Source organism: Micropterus salmoides, unplaced genomic scaffold, assembly GCF_014851395.1.
Source record: "Micropterus salmoides isolate LMB-PRFRI ecotype aquatic unplaced genomic scaffold, ASM1485139v1 Ms_hic_scaffold_16, whole genome shotgun sequence".
Classification (NCBI taxonomy): domain Eukaryota; kingdom Metazoa; phylum Chordata; class Actinopteri; order Centrarchiformes; family Centrarchidae; genus Micropterus; species Micropterus salmoides.
The window spans coordinates 3,315,546-3,343,512 of NW_024040707.1; the positions used below are offsets into that span (position 1 = coordinate 3,315,546).

General features: G+C 41.7%; 1 protein-coding gene across 2 annotated transcripts; it reads right to left on the reverse strand.

The window, feature by feature from the left end:
• Positions 1 to 8,871: 8,871 nt before the first annotated feature.
• On the reverse strand, positions 8,872 to 27,724 carry LOC119905017. 2 transcript variants are annotated; one of them, XM_038721693.1, is made up of 7 exons: positions 27,573 to 27,724; positions 25,893 to 26,213; positions 21,477 to 21,548; positions 20,645 to 20,773; positions 18,361 to 18,459; positions 11,686 to 11,726; positions 8,872 to 9,239 (listed from the first exon to the last, which is right to left on the reverse strand). In XM_038721693.1, exons 1-7 carry the CDS (start codon positions 27,610 to 27,612, stop codon positions 9,117 to 9,119), a joined length of 825 nt encoding a protein of 274 aa, XP_038577621.1. In that variant the 5' UTR covers positions 27,613 to 27,724; the 3' UTR covers positions 8,872 to 9,116. The 2 variants fall into 2 exon arrangements, with proteins under 2 accessions (XP_038577621.1, XP_038577620.1); XM_038721692.1 differs by having other exon boundaries at positions 21,477 to 21,605.
• Between the last annotated feature and the right edge of the window lie 243 nt (positions 27,725 to 27,967).

Consider the following 27,967-nt stretch of genomic DNA (forward strand, 5'->3'; position numbering starts at 1 on the left):
TCTCTGGTGGGTCTGTTAATAAGTTTGATGGTTTTAGGTGGAGTATCTTAAGTAAATAAAAAAATAAAGGTAACTTACAAAATATTGACGTCCTACTGTTAGTTGGAATAGAATAAAATAGTTGGAAAAGAAACAGTCCATTCGTGGTTGTACAGCAGTGTAACAGAGTGGAAGCTCTTTACGCACAAATGATCTTTGGCTGTACAGACACAGACCTGATGGAGAAAAGTTTCATTTTTGGCCCTTACAGAAGTAACGTTAATCAGCCAATGTTTGCCATTTTAAGAGGTGAACCTGGCAGTAACATGTAAGATTAAAGATTCAATAACAGATTTGTTAGGGTCAGAGTGAATCTTGATGTCAGGACTCAGGATCCACTCACTGTGTGCCCAAAAGATGTTTATAGTAACTCTAATTTTCACTCCTACGTGCAGTGAAATGCTGCACTGTAGGCGTGAAGGAGAGCTGCGCTGCAACACAACAAGGTGAGTAAACACAGCAGAGTTCAGTAAAGAAAGGATCAGCATGTGATCGGGTTTATTTAAGCTGATACTGTCAAAATTTCACCTGATTCCAGCCCTGAGGATTGGCATCTCTAACTACTGTCTCCTGCACTGGTACATCTTATCCAACAGAGAGAGTAATCAAAGAGTTAAAGAAAGTCACCTCCATGTTTGTGCCATCTGAATTTCCTCTGGTCTGCAAACCTGTGAAACAGACAAAAGTATTTTTCTCTATTATAAATGGTGAAACAAACTGAAATAAAAAATTAATCTTGGCATTTAGTTGAATTTGTTTCTTTAACATGTCTTTCATGATCATTACATTTTGTGGGTGTGTGAGCTCAGGGACAGTCTGTTGCTCAGATTTGTTCCAGAGAATTACATGAGCAGTGTTGTGGTGGCAGCCTGGCTGACGGTGAGTGTCCCGATTATTTCTCCCTTTTTTTTTGCTTGTGATTCTGTTTTCCCCTGGTGTTTTCCTGTACTCTGCCTGCCTCCCTGTGTCTCCTCCCCTGCATGTGCTCTCCCTCTGCTCCTGAGCCCAGCCAACGACCCACACCTGCACCTTGTCAGCTACCTCCTCTGCCTGCCACACCTGCCAGCAATCAGCCTCATCTCTGACAGTACTTCTACCCCGGTTCTCGATTCAACCCCTGTTTGATCGTCGTTGCTCCTTACCTGGTGCCACTTCACCACTCAAGCTCTTGAGTATTCTGCGTTTCCTTGTACTTTGTTTTCCCTGCTTCTGACCCTGTCTGTCTCCACTCCAGGTTCACTCACCTCCGTCCTCCGTTCCATCAGCTGGGCTCGCCACCCTGCCCTCTCCCCTCCACCTCCTCCCCGTGCCTCCTTACTCCCTCAGTCCCCAGTGCCCCCGGCTCCCTTGTCTCAGTCTCCTCGGTTCCCTGTGCCGTGTTTCTCCCCGGCGTCTGCCTCTCCCGCACCTCCACTCCCTCAACCCCTTTTTCCCTTCAATAAAACCTGTTTTGCGTTTGGGTCCACTCTGTCCCCGCACCATAACAAGCAGAGCCACACTGTCAAACTACAGTATGCATTGGTCCAAGTCATTAAAACTTTGACATGAGTGTCCTGACTGAAATGTCATTTTTGATCAGAAATGGGAAGTTTCACTTGTGGCTGTGTAAGAGTTTCCTGTTGCCTCACCTTTAGGTTTGGTGTTCCTCTGAATACAGATTATCATCAGTGTCAGCTCTGAGAGGATGACTATTATAGGAACTACATACAGTAACACAGCGGTGGAGGAGGTCAAAGCTGTGGTGGAGGTTGAAGAAAGAAAGTTTGTTTTCAAGATGCTTCCTGAACATGTGGGACCTGAGGCCCTGTTCATGCAGTGCTGTCAAACTTATTGTAACACCTGAATAGCTGTCTATTTTAAACAAGATATCAAATCCTAAAAACAAAAGAATATAGTTTACATACATACACATGCATTTACATATTTAAGTACTGTAGAAGAACATCTTGTTGAAGAAAAGTTAACTCTTTGAAGAGAAGAACTTTCTGGAACACATTGTGTTCTTTCTCAGTGGGTATAATTCACCGAGCTTCATCCACAGGGTTTCAATGAAGTGGAAACGGCTCATGTCACAGCTCACTGCACTTAATCAAAGTACACAAAAATCAATATCAGACATAAAACTAAACAAAAAAACTATTAAGTATTTCATTTTCAATGTTGCCCCTTCCGCGCAGTAGTAAATAAAGGCCATCAAAGCGCGTGCATGTGAATGCGCATGATGCACGGAACAGTTGTGCACGTGAATACATTTTTGATTAATAAAAAAATGTATTAATCAAAAATTAATTAATAAAAAAATATATAAAAAATATATAATTACTAAAACATTCACTAATGAAAAAAATTTATTAAAAAATTTCAAAAAGAACAACAAAAGGTGAAGAGGGGTATTAAAATGGGGGTTTGTATTTAGACACATCCAGCCTTATCCTCTGTTAGCTGTGGGGGTCGATCACCAAAAGGTGAAGACAGGCGTGAAAAGGGGGGGTTGTGTATATGGGATGTCCGGTGTTATCCTCTAAAAGCGGGATTTTTGGGAGTGGCTTTAGCAGGCTGTTGTGTATGTATAAAGGGCTAGTTTTTAGACTTACATCTGACCGAGAGCATGGAACAGGGTGACTGAACGGAATAACAGCGCCATCTTTGCAGCATCACAATCATGGACGTCACAAGTAATCAATTGGGAGTAATGATTCCAAAACGACGAATAATTATAGATTCTGTTGCAATGAGTATGGCTCCTAGAAAGAAGGCTCCCCAAACATTGGCTGACTTTCTGGACCGAAAGGCTTGGGCGCCTCAGTTTGAATGGGCGGTGGAAGATTTAGAATGTCAGGATTCACCCTGAGTTTTCCTATCCCAGCTGACATTGAGCGAAAGGGGGACCATCGCAGGACCACTTATAGACAGACAACCACTCACACCTAAGGACAATTTAGATCTGTCCTGCATGTCTTTGGACAGCGGGAGGAAGCCAGAGCACCAGGAGAGAACCCACAACCTTCTTGCTGTGAGCCGACAGTGCTAACCACTGCACTGCTTGATTACAACAACATTACCAACAGAGTAAGCATTTTACCAACGAGAGACGTAGAATTAACGTTTCAAACTTGCACAAATGTTGGGATTTATCCCCGGAGTGACTTTTAAAACTAACGAGGGAATTACACAGAGTTGACACAGATGCCATATTTGGCACCACATCCTGCCGATGTTAATGTAGGGATGTATAATATATTTGTTTATACCGATATTGTTGTTCATCAAACAGTAGGGGATAGTTACGTCCCTCTTTTAAGAATAGTACATATATCTGTTAAGGTACACAGAAAGGATTCGTAAGCGGACACCAGATGGTTTGTGAGTACACAGGCTGGCCTTTATTTAAGAGCTCAGTGAAAGCCAGGGGGTCCAGGAGCAGGCAGGGAAATCCAGTCTCGAGGGGTATCCAACCAAACGGCGTTCTGGACGGACAGGCGGGCGGCGAGCGAACGGGCGGGCGATCCGGAGAACAGGCAGGCAGGCAGACTAGGAAATTGGCCGGAGCAATATACCACTGTAGGTAAACTGACGAACTGGCCACGAGTGGGAGCTGAACCAGAGCTTATGACTGCAGGAGTTGATGAGGGTGATGAGCCACAGACAGGACAAGACAGACACGACTGACAGAGACAGCAGAGAAGGGAAAACTGGGAACACGAGGAAAAGAGGGGAAGGAGAAGCCAACACATAACAATATCAAGGCCAAATAACCATATGATCACAAATGCTTATGACAGACCCCACTACCTGAGGCTCTGCAAAACACACATTGATAGATCGAGATTTATCGAGATGTAATCGCATGACATGACGTAATCGCTGACGTAATCTGTACTCTGCGCATGCGTTGGCGTCTGTAGCTACCTTTCGGAAGCTCCGTCTTAAACCGGACTCTTATCCAGTTTTAATCCACACTTTTATGTTACATTTTTTGTATCCTTTTATTTAACTTGAGTTTTTAACTTAAATTTCATGTGGGTTAAGGATTTAGGTCATCCCACATGGATTTTAAACTAGATGACCGTAAAAAAGCTATCAACGCTACTGACCACAACTCCGGCGACTAATGTTATGCTAGCCGAGATAACTCTGCCCCATGAGGACTGCACACTACTTGAGAAAGCGAACAAAAAGATTGCTGACCTTATGGAAGACATCCGACGACTTTCAAACAAATTGTTTCTCTTAGCACAACCGCTAACACCGTGCTATGGGACCCCTCATTGTTACATGAAATTAAGTCTTCTTCTTCATCAGCGTCCTGGTTTCAACAGTAAGCCACCTCAAGAATGACAATTACCAACAAAAAACATTATTTTCTAAGCAGACATGTTTAACAAAACATTATAAAATAACACTTGTATTTCAAACAAATAGGAGACTTATTAGCAAATTTTATTAAAAAATTTCTACACCGCCATGCATCATTGGAATTTTGAGGGCTGCTCTATATCACCCTGTCCCTCACAGCGCTAGTCACAACGAACTCTCCAAACTTGAATGAACTACTTGGGTTTGAGGTGTTTCATTGAACTGGACTTGTGACTGCACCGCTGCAGCCCCTTGGTGGGCGATGTCAAACCCCCCCCCCCCCCCCTCCAGAAAACAGTGCAGGTCTCACACACGGAAGGCTGCCTGGTTTGCTTTAATTAACAAATTATCGCCGTCACAAGAGGAAGCAAGGTTCTATTTCATATAGGCTTCGCTCTCTAAGGCTAACGCTATTGGGTTTACCCCTTCCGCGCAAAAGAGAAAATAGCAATAGTTCTCCAGCCGGAAAACAAGAAGACGGCTTGACGTCTGCCACACGGGCTACATCTTCCCATTCATGGGTCTCCGAGCGTTGAGCTAACGTTGAGCTACCGGATAGCTAACGTGATGCTCACATGCGGTCTGCCTGCATCAGCCAACCAGGGAGAACCCGTGTGCCCACGTTGCTCCACATTAGCTGCTGCTAACCGGTTTCATTGCTGCTGGCCGACCCAGCCACACCAAGCACACATTTCCCACACTGTGAGCCAAGTGGCTAACCTGCAGCTTGAACTCAAAGCAACAAGCACTCTGTCTACACGATCAGAGGTCCCTTCACACACCCCTCCCCACAGAAACTGTACGAGTCCACGACATTCGCTTTGTGTGAACAGAACATATACACACCCAGTACAGATATTTTTCTGACGAAGATGTGGTGCTGTTGACGTTACATTTAGCTGACGCTTTTATCCAAAGCGACTTACAATTGCTCGTCTCTGGAGCAACGAGTGTCTTGCTCAGGGACACAATGGTGGATGTCTCACAGTGGGAATTGAACCCAGGTCTCCCACACCAAAGGCAAGCATCTTACCCATCTACCCCTTGGCGTGGTACTGGACTCCTCTCTCTGGAGAACGCGGCTCACTCAGGAGAGGGGGGGATTCTCTGGTGGAGCTGCTCTGCCGTGTTGTCCCTCGAGCGGCAGTGGCAGCTCTGTCGGTCATGAGGCTTCTGGGCCTCATGTTGGCGGTCACGTGGTGGTCCCTCTGGGCCTCTTCCATATGAGGAGGAGGAGGCTGCAGTGCTGGTTCATCCGCCTGCATTTCGACCCGGTGAGACAGAGGCCCCTGATCTGGCCTACTGGCGGGACCCCCTCTCTCTTTGTTTGGGGTTCCCCTGGGCAGGGTCACGTGGGACCTGCCTTTCACAAGCCACAAAATATCTGTTGTGGTTCTTCATCTGTATTACTTTCTTCTTTCGTCAAGTCTTCCGCAACTGTGAAGTAGAACATGTGCTTCATGTTTACACCGGCAAGGGTGTGCCGTACATGAACGGTCACTTTTCACAGTGCGTTTTCAGTCATTATAATGTAGATTGAGATCAGTTCTGATATGCAGCTAAACCGCTGATGTTCCGCTGATGACATTTTCGTTTTAAAACTCTGTGATATTTACCATATTCAGCCTCTGATCAGAAACCAACATCAGGCAGTGAGCGCAAGCTGACCAGGGAGCGTCACCAACGCGTTGTATATTTGCTTACGCTATGTTCAGGACTTAAACTGGAGACACACAGAATCAAAGATGCATCTGGATGCAGCCAACCAATGAATGCTCTGCAACTGGATAAGAAAACTGCAAGTTGGGTTGTGCTTAGCTGTGGATTGTCTGTTTTCAACGATCTAATCAGTACACTGAAATATGTTTCTGAAAACCTCTGAAGCAAGAAATAAGCAACCCTGTAACAGAATCTTGATTCATATTTGATCAGCACTGCCTAGTTTTAGTTTGCAGTCAGTTTTGTGAGCCTGGTGTGTTGTGTTGAACAGGCTAATTTCTGTAAAGTTGAGCAAGTTGTGTTTATACAAATTCAGATTGCATTCCATCATGCACCTGCCTGCCACAGAAGATGAATAGGATCCAACAGATCCAGTGTGTCCAGCTTTTTGCTTTAGGGTGGAAATGGGGATTGGACCGTAGTGAGAGACTGCTGAGGGAAGTGAGAACAGATGAGACGTTGCTTGGGAAAAAGTTTGAGGGCATCTGGTGGGCAGGCAGGGAATGGCAATTAATATTTTTTTCACAACTGCTTACACACAAAATCTTTGCATGTCACATGATTTTTGAAACCTCTCATTAAAAGAGTAAAACTGCACACTCTAAAACCATAAGCTATTTCTCAACCTTTCACACACTTGCATAAAACACTTTCTTTCAAAACACTACACACAATTCTCTACCTAAGACACAAAATATAACAGGAAGTGACTTTTCCAAAACGCAACCAATCAAAATGCTTGCTTCTTCACCAGGTCACACACCCACTCCTCACAAACTCTAACTGCTTAACTGATCTCTAACCAATCACTGCTTTAGTATAGGCCTATAAACAGGCCAAAGGTCAGATTACCTTTTTTGAACAATGGAGCAAGGGTAGTAGGAGGGAGAGACAGGTTCGAGGACAACGAGGACAAGTTCATGGAGGAAGAGTTGGAAGAAGAGGAAGCGGAGGAGGATGAGAAGAAAGAGGAAGAAGAGGATGAGTTAGAAGAGTACAAGGCCAATACAAAGAGAGGGAATGAGAGCCATCTCTGATGAGATCAGCTCCACACTTATTGATCATGTGATCAACCAGGAGAGAAAGTGAACTGAGAGTCCAGTTCAACTTGAGTGTCTTTACAGTCGCGTCCATAATTTGAACCTTAAGAAATGAGAACAGGAATGCAACTATCTAATGACTATTTCAGCATTACAGTATTGTAAAATACTGTAATGCTGTCTGGCAAGAGAAAGTCTTGTGGGATGAAGCTTAACTTTGCACTGGTATATCCTAAAATTTGTGTTTGCCATTTGATGCAAATGCTTGATTTTGGGATCTGTTCGTGGTATTTTGAATACAGTGTTTCATTTTGACATATGAGGCGTTTGTACTTGTTCTGTACATTTATCATTAAGGTCAGCAGGCTAACACTGGCTCATTTAAAGTAATGCTGATTTTCCTTATAAATAAATAAATAAATAAATAAAAAGTTTGTGTGTAGAGTTTTGAAAAAAGTATAAGCAGTTAAAAAAAAACAGTAAGTGGGGTTGTGGCTGAAGAGGAGGTGCAGAGAGTTGACAGTGGTCAGTGTTGTCTGCTGTGCCTCGTTAAATGCAATTTTACTTCGGATGTTCACAGATGTCATTTGGTCCATGTGGAGACATATATATATATATATATATTCATTTATTTAACCACAAAGTCTCTTGATAGCCTTTCTATATGTATTGACAGATACCTGGGCAAAGTGGAAAGCTTTGGTGGTCTCTGTTTTCTCAGTTATCTGTGGACAACTTGATTCATGACAGGACAGCAAAACTAATCTTTACATTTTTCATTCTTTATTTTGTTGAGAATCCACGTTAGCTGTTATTCTTCCATTATCTATTAATACACACAAAGTATACAGGGTAATATAATTCCATTAACTAACATTAAAGAACAGCAAATAAGTATAGTAAGTAATAATTATAATCAGTCATAAAACGCTGGCATGGTGCTTGCTGCTCACAACGCCAGAGCAACAAAGTAACTGGCAAATGGCAAGCCACCAATCCACCAGCGAAATCAGCCCTGGGAGTCTGGATGAATCAGCTGATATTATCCATTCAAGATGGTATTTTGCTTCTTTAGACAGCTAGCAATTTGTCCACATTAGCAAGCAAGCTAAAGTTAGCTAACTTGATATCTAGGTTTGACTTTGAATTTTGTGTTGTGGTGGGTGCTGGGTGTTGGCTGACAGATTGATGATTGCATGTTTGGTGTGTTTTATATTATCGGATGGTTTGTGTTTTATTGGTTTTACTGATTTCTACTTATCGACGGCTGGGACTGATTATACGACACACCCCGCGGGGCCTGATTTGAAGGAGAAAAGATTTGGCCCTGGTTAAATTGATTGTGGACAGTTGAATCCCAGCATGGGACAGGGACCAGACAGAAAGAAGAGGACGCGGTTGAGAGCTGGGAGAGAGCTGAACGGGAGGAGAACGGCATGGCAGACCACACAGAAGAACGAAGGGAGAGAACAAAAGGGGGCATACAAGTGGAATTGGAGATCGAAGTTGGCTCGGACAGAGGAGTCGATTGCCACCGGTACGGGGGTGGAGAGAGTAAGAGTGCACGAGAGACCAGACGAACCAGTGGAGTAGGAAGAACATGATTCAACGCACCCTACGTGTGTGTGTGTGTGTGTGTGTGTGTGAGCTGAATTAATGTGCCAGTCTCTTAACGCTGTCTGTTATTCCCCCGTAGCCATTGCCAAACCCCTTTCCCTTTTTTTTTTTTTTTTAGAACTCAGGTAGATTGGACTGTTCCATTTCTTAATGCCGGACTTTTAAAAACTTTTTAGCCTTTTATATTGTCCCTGACATTTTTATTGAGTTGTGTAGTAGTGGGAATAAATTGTATAAAGGTTTGGTGTCTTCCTTAACAGTGGAATTAACTAATAATTTGCTGGTATAAGAAAAGAACCTCACACCTGTGTGTGACAAAGGTCTAAACACATGACACAAAGAATGTCATTTGTGTTGTGTGTGTGTGAGTGTAGCGTAGGTCTGGTTCTGATCCCTGCTTGCAGGATCGAGGCTCTCGTAAGTGGACTCAGATGTAGAAGCTGGAGGACAGTTCTCATAGAGGGCGATCTGAAAACAAACAAAAAAAAACATTTTGACAGAGAATGACCTACAGTGAAATAGAGATACATCCTTTTAAATATCCAACGAAGGTTAAAATCAAGGGCAACTGGACTTGGTTGAAGATACTGGAAGACGTTTCGTCCCTCATCCAAAGGACTTCTTCAGTTCAGAACTGAAGAAGTCCTTTGGATGAGGGACGAAACGTCCAGTTGCCCTTGATTTTAACCTTTTGTTGGATAACTATGACCTGGATGACTGAGAATCTTCATAGACATCCTTTTAAATACATTTTTGGAGGTGACAGGTGAGAGCAGGAAGCAGGAAATGAAAACCATAACAATCAGTTTGTACATGAGGGTGGAGACAGAAGCTCTCTGCTTACCTATATTTTGATAAACACATGAGTGACGGACAGTGAAGGAAGAGGATTATGCTGCAGAAGTGATTTTGTTTCTGTTGACATTTTGATTATTTTCTTCACTGTGAACTCCCTGACGACTTGAGTCCACTGTCCACAAACAGCAAAGGTTTGAACTCTATGATGGAGGACTGGTTTTAGGTGGAGTATCTTACAGTTTTTTTTTTTTACAATTGCTAACAAGCATTTTTCAATAATGACTTCAACAGAAGTCTATGGGACCAAACTGAGACTGACTCTTGCCTTGCTGTAATACAAAATGCAATGATTTAACACAAAATATGTTCAATGACTATGGCTTACAAAATTTAAGAATCATTTTCTCACTCAAAGTTAACCGGCAGGAAAACTGTGTGTATCCACAGCCAATTTTGCAAATGCTTATATAGTCTTTTCAAAACTGTTAAATTTATGTTCAACTTTACATACATTCAAATGGACAGCAATTTGCCAAAATCCAAACCCCATTGAAATTCATTCAAAATCCTAAAAAAGATGGTTATGGAGACAAATAGTGAAATTGTATTGATTGAAATTATGTAAATGATACCAAGGTCATTCCCATTCAGTTAGAGCCCTACCCTGGTCTTTTCACCTAGTGATCTCTTTACCACCTATAAAAGGAGACATCTTTGAAATGTTTTGTTACACCTCCACCCCACTGGAGCCTGCAAGAGACGGAGGAGAAAGAGTGGTACAGAGAGGAAGAAGATTCTGCATGCGTGGTAGTGTAGACAACAGCAGAAATGACCAAAAGCTGTAGTCTTTGATGACATTAGGGCTACTGTGGTAACCAGGTAATCAACCATGGGCCATTACTGAAAGAGACTGGTTTCAGAGAGCAGCCAAATGTGAACCCGCTCAACGGTGGCATCAATTGTCAGAATCTTCTGACATTACTGCTTGTGTGTAATTCTTGTATTTCTTCTTTAGGACCCAACGACTAGCCCCAACAGAGGGGATTTCTTCGTGGAGCTGGAAGCCCATCACACACCCCATGTTTTTATCTACGTGGACTTGGCCACAACAACAATTTTAGCCAATCAAAAAAAATAAAGAACACAAAATGATTTACTACTTCAAAGATTCACATAAAATGATGCGTCTATTGTAATGCTACGTGTTGTTAGTGTTTTTTAGGAAATTGTGTTATGAGTGACAAAATGTTGCTGTTGGAGAGAACTACTGCTGGTATTTTTGTAAAATTATTATTAACAAGTTTGCAGTGTTTCGGTACATTTGAGGCGTGTTGGTACAGACAACAGTGCTAAAAGTTTTGAAAAAGTAAACTCAGTACTGAAAAATGCTTGTTATCAATTGTAAAAAAAAAAAAAAAAAAGTAAATAAAGAAATAAAGGTAACCTACAAAACATTGTAAGACAATAGTTTAACAGGTCCTGGTTTAAACTGTAAGCTTAAATCATTAAATATTTATAACTAGAGAGAAGACTGTTTAAATAGTTGGAAAAGAAACACAGTCCATTTGTGGTTGTACAGCAGAGTAACAGAGTGGGAGCTCTTTACTCCCAAATGATCTTTGGCTGTACAGACACCGACAGCACTTGACAACCTGACAAAGAAAAGTTTCATTTTTGGCCCTTACAGAATTAACGTTAATCAGCCAACGTTTGTCTTTTTAAGCGGTGAACCTGGCAGTCAGTGCCGGCTAAACATGTAAGATAAAAGATTCAATACCAGATTTTTTAGGGTCAGAGTGAATCTGAGAATTTTTCTTGTCAGAACTCAAGATCCACTCGCTGTGCGCCCAAATGATGTTACACCCTCTTATTTTTACACCTATATGCAGTGAAATGCTGCATTGTAGATGTGAAGGAGAGCTGCGCTGCAACACAACAAGGTGACTAAACACAGCAGAGATCAGCATGTGATCGGGTTTATTTAAGCCATCACCATCTCTTAAAATCTGCCCTGATTCCAATCCTGAAAATTTGCTAAGGACATCTTAAACTATTGTCACCTACACTGGTACATCTTATCCAACATTAGAGTAATCAAAGAGTAAAAGAAAGTCACCTCCATGATTGTTTCATCTGAATTTCCTCTGGTCTGCAAACCTGTGAAACAGACAAAAGTATTTTTCTCTATTAAAAATTATAAACAAAAAAATGGCATTCCATCCAATCAACCCGTTCTCACTGCCTGACTAGTCACATATGGACGCGTGGTCAAGACCCATCGGTGTCGGTTTGTAATGCACTGGCGATCCCTATAGCGTCATAGTTCAGTGCAAAGGGGGAAGTCAGTCAGATTTTGACGTTAAAGGTTATAGTTATATGATATTTAACAGAAAGGACTGTGTAAGGAGCGGGTTGGGGTGGATAGAGGGCCATAACCTGGACTTTGAACCAGGAGAAAAGTGTTCGTGTCCCGTGTGAAACAAAAAGTCAACGTTAAATATTTTTATTTAAGTTATGCAAGTGACGTAAATTGCGTAAATTATGGAAGTTACCTTACATGTTAACTGACATACATAGTTATTCTCTATTTTTTTCGATCTTTTTTTAACCATAACCAAGTAGTTTGGTTGCCTAAGCCTAACCAAGTACGTTTTGTGCCTAAATCTAACCATATTGCAACGTTTCACGACTTTAATAACGTGCTGTTTTAAATTATGTGAAATGAAATGATGTTTCGAAAGCCAAGTGTTATTGTTTGTAACTTCACAGCGGAGCCCTGAATGTCTAAAACTGACGCAAAAGGGGTACCAAGAGTCTGGAGTGAGAATGTATGGACAGGTTTCTTGTATACAAACACTACTGGATGCGCACGCAGCCAGAGGGCAAAAGCGATTTGGTAACAGGTGAATTCTGCCTGCTTGCATGCCGAGAATTGCATGCACCTCGCGGGTGATAACGGTCATGTAGGCTGAGAAAGGAGGTGGATGCAAATCTCGGCAAGTAGCCTACAACATCTGTTCTGCCGAATTATGCATCCACCTCTTAAGGTCGTTTTCACACTCTTTGCTTTGCTCATTGATCAAACTCGCTAATCATCACATCTTTTAATTCAAGCTCAATGAATGCTACTTCTACTAAATATAATAAAATATCAACGACTCTAAATGTTAAAAAATATATATTTTTTTATCACCATTTATAAACCCCACAAAGGATATTACAGCATTTGAAAGCAGTAGTTGGAGGTGCATGCAATTCTCTATTTTCTTACTCTTGATGTGCTATGACTTTGCACTTTTCTGAGCATTCCACTAGAATCTCAACAACTGGGTGTGTGTCCCACCCACTGAAACCAAGTTTTTTGTCTTGGTAATCCGGAGGGCGATCTCAGCTTAATGCACAACCTGTATGCAATTATACTACTTCAGTGAAACCTATCACTGAAGCGCCAGCGTAAGCGTTGGCTCCTTGTGTGAAGACCTACTTGGATAAAGACCAGCGAGTCTACCTGTGCAACTCCACCCACAAGAGTAGTTTTTCCTTTTCCTAAGCACACCAACTCACTTAAAGCTGCCAGCTACAACTACACACAGGCCATTTTCTACCATACTGTCCCTGTTGTCTCCGGTGCACCCAAGAGGTATCATGCCATTAGGCACAGAAATAAAGCACTCCTCAAACCTTTAAAACAGACACCACCCACATCTGTTTACTTTGTTCTGTTGGGTCATGGAACTGCCAGTCTGCAGTCAACAAAGCTTACTTTATTACTGCTTATGCTAACACATTATCTCTTGGAACAAACCAGAAAACTCTGCTACCTCTGCTATGTTACAATAATTATGCAGATGAGGTCTTTACATTGGCTTCCTGTATGTCAAAGAATTGATTTCAAATCCTGCTGTTAGTTTATAAAGCACTAAATGGTTTAGGGCCAAAATACATTTCTGATCTTCTGCTTCATTATGAACCATCCAGACCTCTCAGGTCGTCTAGGGCAGGTCTGCTTTCTTTCCCCAGAGTCAAAACTAAACAAGGAGAAGCAGCGTTCAGTTATTATGCCCCATATATCTGGAACAAACTCCCAGATAACTTTTAAATTAAGACTGAAGACTTTTCACTATTTAAAAAGCTTAAAGTGCTCTTTTGATTCTACCATCTCACACGGCTGATCCTCATTTAACAGAGCCGTGTAGAATTACAAGGATTAGAGTCCCTGTTTTGTCCACCGTTAACTTGTTGACAGGGCCCGCTGTCAATCGCTTTTACATTTACAGTGACGACTGTATCTAAGGAAGGGTTAGAGTCCCCTTAGGATTAGAGTCCCTGTCAACCGCTTTTACCAGAGTTTGTTTCGTGGACAATCTGGATTTACAGTGACGACTGTATCTAAGCGCTAGAGTCCCCTTAGGATTAGAGTCCCTAAGTCTGGAAGGGACTGGGCTCCTAATTTCGAACAAATGGAAATTCACACTGCTGCTACCCCGGAATCAATATACCTCCTTCTAATATCATGCTTTCTTGGTGTCCGCTCCGGTAAAGGTCTCTGTGATTGTCATATACCGTCCACCAGGACAACAAGGGTAACTTTGTGGACGAGCTAGACCTATTGCTGTCTTCAATCCCAGAGCATGCTGTCCATTACTTGTTCTCGGTGACATGAACATTCACTTAGACAATCAAACTCAGCAGAATTCCTGTCTCTGATTCAGTCCTTTGACCTAACATGGGTTCTCAGCCCCCCGCCGCACAAAGCTGGCAAGGTGCTTGACCTTGTTCTTCTCCGAAACTGTGCCACGGAGTGACTAACTGTCTCACTTCTCTACACATGTCGGACCACTACTTTATTCAGTTCTGGTATGCCTACAGAACCAGCCCCTTTGCCACAGTGGTAGCTTACCTCACTCGAGGTCAATGATGCCGCACAATCTTGTACTTAATACTGAGCTCGTGCCTGGATAGCCTGTGTCCCCTATCCACCAAACCTGCTCGTCTGAACCAGTCCACCCGTGGCTAACTGATACCATCTGTGGACTCCGTACTGATCTCAGAGCCGCTGAAAGAAAATGGCGAAAAACCAAAGACCCTGCCGACCTTAAGGGCTAGCAATTGCTCCTATCCTCCTTCTCAACAAGCATCAGTGCTGCCAAAACTGCTTTCTATGATGACAGAATTAGCAGTGCCACCAACTCATGGAAATTATTTTCCACTTTTAAAGCGCTACTAATTCCTCCTCCACCACCCACAAACTTGGCTGCTGATACCTTTGCTGCTTTCCTCACAGGCAAAGTGGTGGCTATAACTAGCCAATTCTCTAAATCACTCAAAATCAACTATTCTATTCCCTGCTAGGTCAGCGCCCACTGTGTGAACATGACACAGGAAAACCTACCATGTAGCAGTCTTTATACTTTATTTTTTGAAAAGTTTCAATCTGGTTTCAGGAAGTACCATAGCACTGAGACTGCCCTGCTTAAAGTCACTAATGACCTTTTAATGTCTGCTGATGAAGGCATGTGCTCAGTCCTGGTACTCCTGGACCTTAGTGCTGCTTTTGAAACCATTGATCACAACATCCTGTTGGACAGACTGAGGCACTGGGTGGGAATCTCTGGGTGGGAAAGTTTTGCGTGTCTGTAAACAACTATGTCTCTTCGTTCTGTCCAGTTAAATATGGTGTGCCTCAGGGGTCGGTCTTAGGACCCATTTTGTTTTCCTTGTATCTGCTTCCCCTTGGACATATTATCCATAAACAGATTGGTTTGAATCCTACCTCTCTGAGCGTTCCTACAATGTTTTGTGGCAAGGACAATTATCCTCCTCCCGCTACCTCTTCCACAGGGGAGCCCCAAGGCTCAGTGCTGGGGCCAATCATTCGCTTACACGGCTTACCTTACCACTGCTACGCAGACGATACGCAACTCTACATATCATTCCTGACAGACGATCACGGCCTGTCTCTTGGACATATCTGCATGGATGAAGGCTTACCGCCTTCAACGAAACCTCTCTAAGACTGAATTCTTGGTCATTACAGCCAAGCAATCTGTCCACCCTAACATCAAACTACAAATTGACTCCTCAACCAGCACTCCAACCAGGGTAGTGAGAAACTCGGATTGATGACCAGCTGTCTTTCAAGCCCTACCTCAATCAGTATGCCACCCAGCTTCTGGTACAGGCCATGGTTATCTCTTGCCTCAACTATTGCAATGTCCTCCTAGCAGGTCTTCCAGCTTGTGCGGTGAAACCCCTACAAATGGTTCCTTCTCAGCCACTACGCTCCTCCAATGAACGCAAAGCAATCCCAGTCCCGGCTCATCGCTGACACCACGATGGTGGAATGAGCTACCACACGCCATCAGAGCAGGGGCGTCCCTCTCTAACTTCAAGAAGCTCTTGAAAACTCAACACCTCTAACTCTACCTCTTTTTCTTCTATCTCCTCACAATTATCTTGTATTGATTGCACTTTTTTGTTAACTCTTAATTCTTTCCCTAGGTATTTACCCCATTGATGCGATATGTGCTATTAGCTCTTACTAGCATTTATTGCTGTTCTTACTAGTATGTATGGTCAGTTGTAGACCTGCTGTATTTGATGCTGAGTTGATGCTTGTATGTTGTTCCTCAAATGTGATATGCCAGTGAAGCATCTACTCAGCAGGAGAGAGTAGCGTTAATCAACGTTTTGTGTTTGGTAAAAGTACTGAATAGGCTACTTCTCTTATAAACGCATGTGCAAAACATTAACGTAAGTTCAAAAGTCGAGACACTTGCTTGATTTGTTTTTAATCTCACACCGTGGCTGTTGAAATGATATTGTTGTGAGCCAGGTTCAGGAGTGCCAAAGTTTCGGAGACTGATGAAGACTTAACATAGCATGGTTTATTGAGCCCGGCCGAGGAGATACAGTGCCAGCATACAACATGTGAACACGTCAAATGCCAACACCAAATCTGAAGGATAGCATCTCCTGGTCCCTTTTATGTTTCTGTCTTCCCCCTAGTGCCTGTAGGTTTCTCTATTAGGTCACCATTCACTAAGAACAACTAACTATCTGATGTTTAGACTCCAATGCTTCATCATATTGGAATCTCTCACTATCCATTCGTTGTACTCTAATCTGTGGAGCCAGTTAGTTGTTGTATGGCTCAACCTTGTAAGATTCCCGGAGAACACTGATGTCTGCTAGCCTGACATCTGAGCTACTGTCTCTAACTAATCAGCCTATTGTTGTGTTCCTGATGAGGACAAGTACGTGTGCAAATACCTAAAGCTATAATGTCAAACACTTATGGGGTCAGCTACATTACTCTAAGCTAGACCTGTCTTACCTTTCCCTGTTACATCAATTAAGAGATATTCTCAACAGTGGTGTAAAAAAAACCATAATGCTTCGTAAAATTCATACTCATTGCTGCTGTTCTGAATACGCGATTAGCTGAATTGTCAGGAGGGACCTGCTTTTTTATTATTTTTAAATAGCCTATATCCATAGCCTATATGATACAGCATCACCTGGTCTGAGAGGCTGCAGTGTTTTCAGTTCGGATGGTTGTTGACTCCTTGGTTAATTATTGTTCCAGTAAAGTGGATTCATTGCTAAACTGCACTGCTGAACAAGTTTCCCGTCACTTTTAAGGATGGGGTGCGGTGGTTGAAAGTAATTGTAACGAAACAAGCAACGTGACTATTTACTTTTAATATCCAGTAATACGTAAAGTAATCTTTAGGCCTGTCCCCGACTAAGGATTTATATAGTCGAATCAGAATCGTCAAGGCCTGCCTATAGTCGACTGATAGTCGAAATCATATGTGTTTTTGTACACGGCATTTGCGAGCCGGGGGGGGCAACATTTATTGAAAGTGTTTTTCTTTTTACATGTTTATTTACAGCATTAAACGTTGAAATGTGTATTGGAATAGTCTGTATATTAACGTATTGGGAGAAAACTGGTAGTTCTATGTAAAATCAGATGTTGAGCGCCCCCATATCGCCAAAATGCCATGATCCTTGTTTCACTGCGAAGTTTCGACTGTGAGATTGACAGTCGAATCAGCCTTGAAGCATCCGATCTTCAACTATTCGGGGTCAGCCCTAGTATTATTATTACTTTTTAAATGAGTAATAATTAAAATTGAACTCATTACAATTTCTGAGTAATTTTCCAAACACTGCTGCTAGATATGCCATATAAACTGATGTGCCGCAAAGACAGAGCGCTGCTTTCTGTCCCCTGGTAGCGTGCGCATCGCGGTGATGACGTTGCACAGAAACCCGTCTATTGATCCACTAGTTGTTGACCACAGTGGTGGACTGACCAACTAACAATGTCATCTCTAGAGCCACACTCCTAGCATGGCTACAAAATACTGTTGTCTCTAAACTGATCTAACTCGTAGTAGCGCACTGTAGCCTGTAGGTTTACAAAAACTGCAAACAGCAGGAAAGAAAGCTATGTATTTCCAAATTTCTATCTGCGCGCCCCTGCAATGCCCTTCCACCTCCCCACCTTCCTCATGTATTAGCATTTAGTTGATTTGTATATTTCTTTAACATGTCTTTCTTGTTCATTAGATTTTGTGGGTGTGTGACCTCAGGGACAGTCTGTTGCTCAGAGGTGTTCCAGAGAATTGCATGAGCAGAGCCACACTGTCAAACTACAGTATGTATTATTGCAAGTGGTGAAAACTTTGACATGAGTGTCCTGACTGAACTGTAATTTTTAATGAGAATTGGGAAGTTCCAGTTGTTAGCGTTGCTGTGTACGTGTTTCCTGTTGCTTCACCTTTAGGTTTGCTGTTCCACTGAATGTAGATTATCATCAGTGGTAGCCCTGAGAGGATGACAATGATGACAAGAATAGGAACAACATACTGCAGCACACCTGTGAGGTTGAGAGAAGAAAACGTTTGTTTTACATGCTTCTTAATTGATGAATGATGATCATGAATAATAATTTTTATTCAATTATCACAATACATTATTCAGAATAACATCTTATCTTCAAATCTATCTGGCTTTAGGCCTAATTCTTCTATCACCATAGCTTTATCAAAGTTTACCTATGACGTTTTCTCCCACTTCGATAAGGGACAGGTAGCTGGTGCCATTTTTATCAACCTTTCCAAAGCTTTTGAAATTGGTGGATTATTATATCCGGCTTGACAAGCTTTATACAATAGGTTTGAATCAAAGTGCACTGTTATGGTCTTCACAACAGACACTTCACAATAGTGAGTTGCTCTTAGGGTCTTAGGGTTCGTTGTCTGATGATTTATTGGTTGATAAAGGGGTTCCTCAAGGTTCCACTCAAGCCTACTATATTATGATGAAAAAATGGCTTCACAATAACAAATGACCACCTTGTGCTCTTAATTTGCATCTTTATTTTGAAGATGGGTCTTCCATGGTGAAATTGGATTCATTTAAATACCTTGGACTGTGGATCGATCCTGAGCTTACCTTTAAACCTCACATTGATTACATAAAAAAGAACATTTGTTGTCTCAGTTCACTCTATAGATCTGTTAATTGTTTCAGATTTAAAGTCAGGAAAAGGTTAATGTCTCAGATGATATTTCCCATTATACACTAGGCTGATATCATCTACATGAATACTAGTGACATTGTTCTTAACCCACTTCATGTGGTCTTTAACTCTCTGTGTAGATTTGTTATGAGGTGTCCTTTTAAAACTCATCATTGTGTAATGCATAAATCACTAAATTGGCTTCAGCTTAATTCAGGAAGAGACTTCAATTGGTTTCAGTTTATTTTCAAATGTGTCAATTTCGATTGTCCTCCTTATCTGAAAGTACTCTTGTTTCCTTGTAGTTCTACATATTCACTTAGAGATATGCAATAACTTGTCTTTCTCAACTATATGTGATGTACTTATTGTACGAGATATGACATGTCTGAACCATGATGTGTCTTTTGATTTAGTTTTTAGTTTTTTGTAATTTGCTGAAAGTTTATTGGAAATGTTTAAAATTCTGTTTTCGTCGTCATTGGTCTGGGGTGAGGGTGCAAGCTGCTTTGTAACTCAGTTGTTTTAAGTATTTGTTCTGCGTTTTTGTATTTTCTGTCCTGGGGTTGGATTTTTTCTGTTGTATTATGCATGTGTGTCTTTGGACCCTCATGAAAACGAGATGCTGCATCTCAAGGAGCTATTCGCTAATAAATTGAAATTTAAAGAATAGAGTAGAAGAATCTTTTTTTGAAGTCACCTCCATTCCTTAAGAGAAGAATTTTCTGTAACAAACTGTGTTCTTTCTCATCGGGTAGGTCAAAGGTTTTCAGTCAGAGCTCATCAAGGTACACACAAGTATCAGATCACGATTAGGTATTTAATTTTCTTACACAGTAGCATTTTACCATTTCCAATTGGCTGGCAGATATCCAATAAAATCATGTTACAGGACACGTCGACACTGTTCTAAATCAGTACTGCATGTATATGTAACCATAGAAACAGTGTTTTCTACAGTTGCTAACAGTTATGCTAACTCTCACTAGTGAAAACTACTTAACCTTGGGTGAATCGTGTGTATATCATTCTTCAGCTGATTCTGGAGCACAATGCCTTCAACTAGGGACAGTTTGTTCAAATCAAATGATTTTGGTGCAGCCATTGCTCATTCTGGTCCTTCATATTGTACTACAAAGATCCAAAGTCTCACCGATCTGATGGTTCTGGAAAGATACAAGTTAGATACAAGACAGAAAAAGACAGGACTCGCGATTGGTCGGTTGTACAAACTAAACTAACTGAAGTGTGCTGTTGAAGCTCACGTGATTTGTGTTTGATGGAGCTATGTCTTGCAATAATACAGTATATATGCACTTTTATAAACTCATACCTGCATGAAAAACATGCAGCTCTATTGTATCACCTCATTAACACACACACATGCACACCAAGACAATACACAAAGTCTGATTTCATGACTCTGACTGGGACCTTCTCCAAAGCCACTGGCTGAGATGCTTTGCTCTGTCCTGGAAGGACAATTGCATGTCATTGCTTTCAGTAATAGACTTTCATCTATCAAACAGTGTGGATGTACCTCGAGGTGATGCTGTCCCAGTCTGCTGCTGGTCAGTCTGAGAAATCTGTGTTGGTGTGGAGGCTGATGGGTCTGATGTTGAAAAGACCAGTAGAGTGAATTTTGGTTTTGACGTGGGAACTACATGAGCTGTGAACAACAAAAACATGCAGAAGTCCTGATGAGATAAATGAGTTTAAACCTGTTTTAAATGAACTCTCCTCTCTCCTATCACTTCCTGCAGGTTTTCTGGCTCTGGAGCTGTGGAGTCTGGATCTGTGGCTGCGGGTCTCCTGCTGCCCCTGTGTTCCTGCTCGACACCCTCTGCTGCAACGACTATTGTTGCTAGTCTTATTGTTATTATTGTTATTATAATCATTAACATTACGATGGTTACCATTAACACTATTATACATATCTGTACCATTTTTCATTTAGTTTATAGCAACATTAACTTCACTGTCTGTACCTCTGTGTGTATATTGTGTAGGCTGCCTCCCTCCCCTCTCTCTCTCCTTACATCCCTCTCTCTCTCTCGCGCTCTCTCTCTCTCTCTCTCTCTCTCTCTCTCTCTCCTTCACCCCAACCGGTCGAGGCAGATGGCCGCCCACCCTGAGCCATGGTTCTGCTCGAGGTTTCTGCCTCTTAAAAGGAAGTTTTTCCTTGCCTCTGTCGCCTAGTGCTGCTCTTGGTGGGAACTGTTGGGCTTCTGTAAATAGCATCATAGAGTACGGTCTAGACCTGCTCTTTTATGAAAAGCTCTGTGAGATTTGGCGCTATATAAATAAAATTGAATTGAATTTAATTGCTTTCAGTTATAGACTTTCATCTATCAAACAGTGTGTGGATGTACCTCGAGGTGATGCTGTCCCAGTCTGCTGCTGGTCAGTCTGAGAAATCTGTGTTGGTTTGGAGGCTGATGGGTCTGATGTTGAAAAGACCAGTAGAGTGAATTTTGGTTTTGAAGTGGGAACTACGTGAGCTGTGAACAACAAAAACATGCAGAAGTCCTGATGAGATAAATGAGTTTAAACCTGTTTTAAATGAACAGTCTGAGAGCTTACAGGACTGATGTTGAAAAGGCCAGTAGAGTCATACCTGTTAACATTTGGATTTAATAATAAGGGAAATATTCAGGCACCCCGCCCTGGGTCACCACCTTACCACTGTTCACATACCACTACATTTAGATAAGAGTACACACTGTGAATCCTAAAATTACTACTACGCAACCACTTACTTTAAAATATCAACAGTGCAACAGTGACTACAATTAGGCGGTCAGAATGTGATATGAAAGGGAAATGCTGTGAATATCCCTTAATTATATAAATGAAAACACAAAAGGGCCTCACAGGGCTCTATGATTCCCTTTTCCCATGGAGCACATGTGCTCCTAAATGAAAAACTGGACCTTTAAAATATTGTCAAAGCTTTTTAAAATATTGAAACAGATTTCCTGAAAATTGTACAAATTGAAAAAAGCCTTTACAGCATGGACACAGCTTTTTAAAACACTGAGCACTCATCACAGTGATGAGTTTATGTAAACAAGATTACTGAACAATATTTAAAACAATAACTTTGGTAAAGCAGTTGTAAAATAGAATTAAAGCTGCAAGCAGCGTTGGGCGGGCCCTCGCACTTGTAAGCGCGTCCGCGTGTGAGCTGGCCGAGTTGCATATTCTCGAGCTCTGCCGGTGCGGCTGTGAATTTGCTACGCGGTTATGACGCCGCATGAAGGTGCTATATGTCACTTCCTGTGTCCCCTACGTGGAGCTACATAGCACTTGCCGCTATGAATATAAATCGGTATTGTCTGCGGGGTGGGAGAGTTATCAAGCACGTAAAGTTTGTTTCAGATGTGAGCATGTACACTGAACAATAATGTACCCAACCAATAAAATAAATTCCTTTTATATTTCCCTGCCTTGTTGCTTATGTGTACATACAGAGGAAGAATGTGAGAACAGCACACATTTCATCGTTACTGTGTGTTAGAGCATGGGAGAACAGTGGATACTTTTAATACAGCCCACACCCCTAATACTGTGTAACTATAACAAGTAGAGAACAGAAGAAAAAGATGTTCTTTCTTTACATCTGTCTGCATAGCTTATTCATATTGTGTAATGAATGAAAATAAATAGGCCTACTAGGATCCTCTCCACTTTGACAATTAAGATTAGCTTGTTTGATCCACCTTCATACACATGTGACATTACTGTACAACTTGAGAAAGGTGAGTTGTTTTCTGCTCCAGCCTGCCTAAAAGAAAAGCGTTTTTGGGATTAAATGGACTTTATTAGCTGCTGCAGTGCAGGATGAACTCAGAACAGACCTATTTCTCACCTTATTATTCTAAATCATGCAACGAAGAAGAAGAAATGCATAATAAATCCTGGGACAAAATCTGTCCACAAATACTGTACAGCATGTAGTCTGATGAACAAGACTTGTGTTATAGCTGACTTGGGCAGTGAAATGTTTAATTCAAATGTACAACTGCAGTACTTAAATCTAAGTAAAGTAATTTCCCTGACATTTTTGTGTTACTTTACTTTTAATAGACGCATGTAACAGGTTTTATACTTCCTGTGAGTATAATCCAATCAATCTTATTTTCATACTGTATATCTGATGTGTAATTTGATCAATTGTGTTGTATGTCGTGCTCGCATCTCAGAGAAGACTCTGACTGCAACATGCGTCTTTGTAAAGAGAGAAACGGACAGAAAAAGTCTCTAACTCTGCCTGTCAGCTCGCTCTGCTCCGTTAAAACTGAATTTACCATACAGAATTGAATACGAGTGCACTCCAGATTTAGCTGCAGCCAGCTGACCGTGTGCTTCTTCCTATACCGCAGTTCTGTGTCCATGCATGCAGCAAACTGAAAGCACTGTCTGTCGGTGCTTCTACGTGAAAAGAGAAGGAAGACATTGCTGGTAGTATTGTCTTCAGAGTTGTTAAACACCTCAGCGCACTGAAGGAAGCCATCTGACTGTGTGAGGGGCAAGATCGTTGATGTCTGCAGGCAGAGTAGGAGCTCTCCTGTCTGACTGGTCCACCAATAGCAGAGAAGATGACCCCTTGAGTTATCAAGCACGTAAAGTTTGGTTCAGATGTGAGCATGTACACGTAAGTTGCAACATCTTCCTGTGTCATGGCGAAGACTTGATCTCTGACGCCACGCCACGGACACACCCATTGACGAAAACTCGCAAATAGCACAACTTTCATCTTCAATGCCTTTAGAAGGCACAGCAGAAATTTGAGGTCGGTCGGACTAAATCCCTAGGAGGAGTTTGTTAAAGTACGAAGTGTGTAAATCATCCAAAATTTGACGTAAAATTCAAAATGGCCGACTTCCTGTTGGGTTTAGGCTATGGCTCCAAGAGACTTTTTTGTGCGTCTGGACAAGATACACGTACCACAGAAAATTCGTGCACATAGGTGAAACGTGCGGCGGGGGCTGCTTCGTTAAAAGTCACTTCCTGTTGCCAGCAGGTGGCGCTATGACTGTGGGTGAATGTCAGCATGTACATGTGTTCAGGGCGGGACTCTCATCCTACATGTACAGTTTGGTGCAGATGTGAGCATGTACACTGAAGATACGACAACTTCCGTGTCATGGCGAAGAGTTGATCTTTGACGCCACGCCACGGACACGCCCATTGACGAAAACTTGCAAATAGCACAACTTTTCATCTTCAATGCCTTTAGAAGGCACGGCAGAAATTTGAGGTCGGTCGGACTAAATCCCTAGGAGGAGTTCGTTAAAGTACGAAGTGTGTAAATCATCCAAAATTTGACGTAAAATTCAAAATGGCCGACTTCCTGTTGGGTTTAGGCTATGGCTCCAAGAGACTTTTTGTGCGTCTGGACAAGATACACGTACCACAGAAAATTCGTGCACGTAGGTGAAACGTGCGACGGGGGCTGTTTCGTTAAAGGTCACTTTCTGTTGCCAGCAGGTGGCGCTATGACTGTGGGTGAATGTCGGCATGTACATGTGTTCAGGGCGGGACTCTCATCCTACATGTACAGTTTGGTCCGGATGTGAGCATGTACACTGAAGTTACAACAACTTCCTGTTTCATTGCGAATCATCGACGCCACGGACACGCCCATTGACGAAAACTCGCAAATAGCACAACTTTTCATCGTCAATGCCTTTAGAAGGCACAGCAGAAATTTGACGTCGATCCGACTAAATCCCTAGGAGGAGTTCGTTAAAGTACGAAGTGTGTAAATCATCCAAAAATGGCCGTAAAATTCAAAATGGCCGACTTCATGTTGACTTTAGGCTATGGGTTCTTGAGGCTTTTTGTGCGTCTTGATACGATACATGTCCCCAGAAAATTTCGTACATGTAGGTTGAACGTGAACGAGGGGCTAATCATTTCCAATTTTCTAGGTGGCGCTAGCGAGTCATTTTGCCACGCCCATGTGCGAAACTTGTAGAATACGAAATTTTTCACCGGTTCTGACATGTTTGCAAATTTTGGTGAGTTTTCGAGTATGTTTAGGCCATGTCAGTTGAGCCTACTTTGCAGAAAAAAAAAAAATATATAATCCGAGCAAATTCAATAGGGACCTCGCACGGTCGTGCTCGGGCCCTAATAATCCGAGCAAATTCAATAGGGACCTCACACGGTCGTGCTCGGGCCCTAAATATAATCCGAGCAAATTCAATAGGGACCTCACACGGTCGTGCTCGGGCCCTAAATATAATCCGAGCAAATTCAATAGGGACCTCACACGGTCGTGCTCGGGCCCTAATAAGGCCTCCTCCTCCTGCTCTCAGGAAGAGGCGGCTAGAAGGAGCACATTTTGACACAATGGCATCCTGACTCTGGCTAAATCTACATCTGGCCACTGCAGAGGCTCTATCCACAACCTGGAGGAGGAACTAGTATAAATTGCTGTATTAGTGGGCTGTATTTAACATGATGATCACAATAATTACAGTTTCAAATGTGATCCCCAGTTACACTGGGAGCTGCCCAGTTCTACCAGTCTGTGACTGATTTGGATTCTTCCAGCAAAGATTCAGAGCATCATAATCTCAGCCTCTGCACACAATATGATAGATCTTTGCCTATTGAAAAAGTGGTCTAAGTATTCTTTGATTGCAGGTGAACACAAGGAAAAATACTCTTCATAAACCACAACTGTTAAAGAAAACATTCACTTCAGAACCAGTGAACAGTGAAGCTTTTCTTCAGACAGGAAAAAAACATTTTCATGACTTTCAGTAGAAACTCACCATCTACAACAATGATTTCAAACCTGATGTTTGATCCACCCAGACCACATCTGTACAGTCCTGAGTCAGACTTGGTCAGCTGTGTGATGCTCACGAAAATATTTCCTCCTCTCTCATATCTGATGCGGTATCTGCCTCTCTGATCTCTGACACCAGTTGTGTGAATGAGGATGTCCTCTCGTTTACATTCTCTCTTGCAAAAGAAAATCGAGCTTCCATATGAAGAAAAGGAGCATGTAACCGTGATATCTCCTCCTTCAGTTCCTGTATAGACAGATGGGATTTGGTCATTGGTGAGACCAGTGTTTCCATCCTGCAGAGCTGTTGAAAAGATGAACAACAATAGTTACTGTCTGAACTTCCTGTAAGATGCTGCAGTCTGATCACAACATTTGCTGCTTCACGTCACACTGGGAGCTGCCCAGTTCAACCAGTCTGTGACTGAGGATCACAGACTGGCACTGCAGGTGAATGTTACTGTTTTGTTTTTCCTGTACTTCTTTTAGCCATCATCTGTTATTCTTCCCTGTATAAATAAAGGTTTCAATAAATGAAATGTAAATTATAAAAGTAACTGATTCTTTTTTCTCTCTTCTTCTTCTTTCTTTCTTCCACAGTGAGCCATAAAAAAGGACAACTGTTTGAACAATAATGAACCAGGTTTTCACCTCAGTAATAACATTCATTTAGAATTTAATATTAATTTCTACCAAAGTGGAAAACTGTATCAGAGTATACAGCAAAACAAACAGTAACAGAGCTCCAACAAAACACTATGAAATACTGAAATCAGCATTAAAAAGGAGAACCAGACAAAATATGAACATAAATATTGTAGACTAAAACTTTCAGGTCAGTTTTTAAGCCACAATCCACAAGAGTTCAGTGAGACTTTCAACATTCTGTAACTCTTTCTTCCCGTTTAATCAGAATACAGAACTGACTGACTGTATTTACATCAGAGCTTTAGCAGGATTTGTTAGATGTGTAAACAGTGATCAGTAGGTTATGAAAAATTATTTAATGTGATGTAAATACATTTTTATTTATCTAATTCATAAATCCATGCAGATTTCTTTTGTTCCTGTTTGTGTGATATCTTTCTGTAAAATCTACTTCATACAGAAGTTATTTCAAATCTTGTGAAGCTACAACAAAGTCCACTAACAGTCAGGCTGAAGCAACAGAACACACAAACTCTGTCACCATAAAATACAGCAACAAGCAACAAAATTGTACTTTGTTACCTTTGAAAACAAGTAGAGCTGCAACAATTAATCACTTAATGGCAACTATTCTTTTTTGCGATTTCACAGGTCAAAATGACAGCAGTTGCTGGTTCCAGCTTCTCAGATGTTGGGATTCAACTCTCTTCTAACCGTGTAAGATTATGCCCTTCATTTTCCTTATATATGTGCAGTTTACTTGTACTGGACTATATTTTAAAGGATATGTACTATCCTCACAAGCTCATATGTACGGTGAAAGAGCTTCTCAAAGAGATGGAGCTGAAATCCACATTCTATGCGAGGACTGTTTTCGTACAGACTTCAAAAAATGTGAACGTTTCCATTAAAGTGCCTCATACCTGACTCTGATCATCATATTTAACTCATGAGAATAAATAAAGAAAAACTACATAACAAGAGAGAGAGACAGAAATCCAAAGTGAATACTCACAGAGGAAGAAGAAGCAGATCAAAGTGTGACGGACTTTCATGTTGAGGCTCTGATGGTTTACTGCTGCCTCTCTGACTTCTTCACTGACAAACCAGGAACTTCTAACTTCTTTAAATGATGGAGTCCCTCCTCCAAACACAACACACACACACACACACACACACACACACACACACACACACACACACACACACACACACACACACACACACACCCCATCATCATCTATATTTGTACTGCAGGGTTTGAGGTTTCCTGCACATTCATGTATGTTGTAACACAATCCTCAATGTTTTCTTTACGTCCAGTTCAGTACTGGTGCATTTATATAGAACTGCAATCATCATCACAGGCGTCTGTTTATGTTGTCCGATTACTAAAAGTTGATCCACACC

What these genes read in the sequence shown, in the direction of transcription:
- LOC119905017 (XM_038721692.1), bottom strand. Translation starts at nt 27,612, where the DNA reads ATGAAAGTCCGTCACACTTTGATCTGCTTCTTCTTCCTCT. An exon ending in TGAAATCATTGTTGTAGATG is followed by an intron (nt 21,606 to 25,892) that starts GTGAGTTTCTAC and finishes TGTTGTTCACAG; the next exon opens with CTCACGTAGTTCCCACTTCA. An exon ending in TGGGACAGCATCACCTCGAG is followed by an intron (nt 20,774 to 21,476) that starts GTACATCCACAC and finishes TGTTGTTCACAG; the next exon opens with CTCATGTAGTTCCCACGTCA.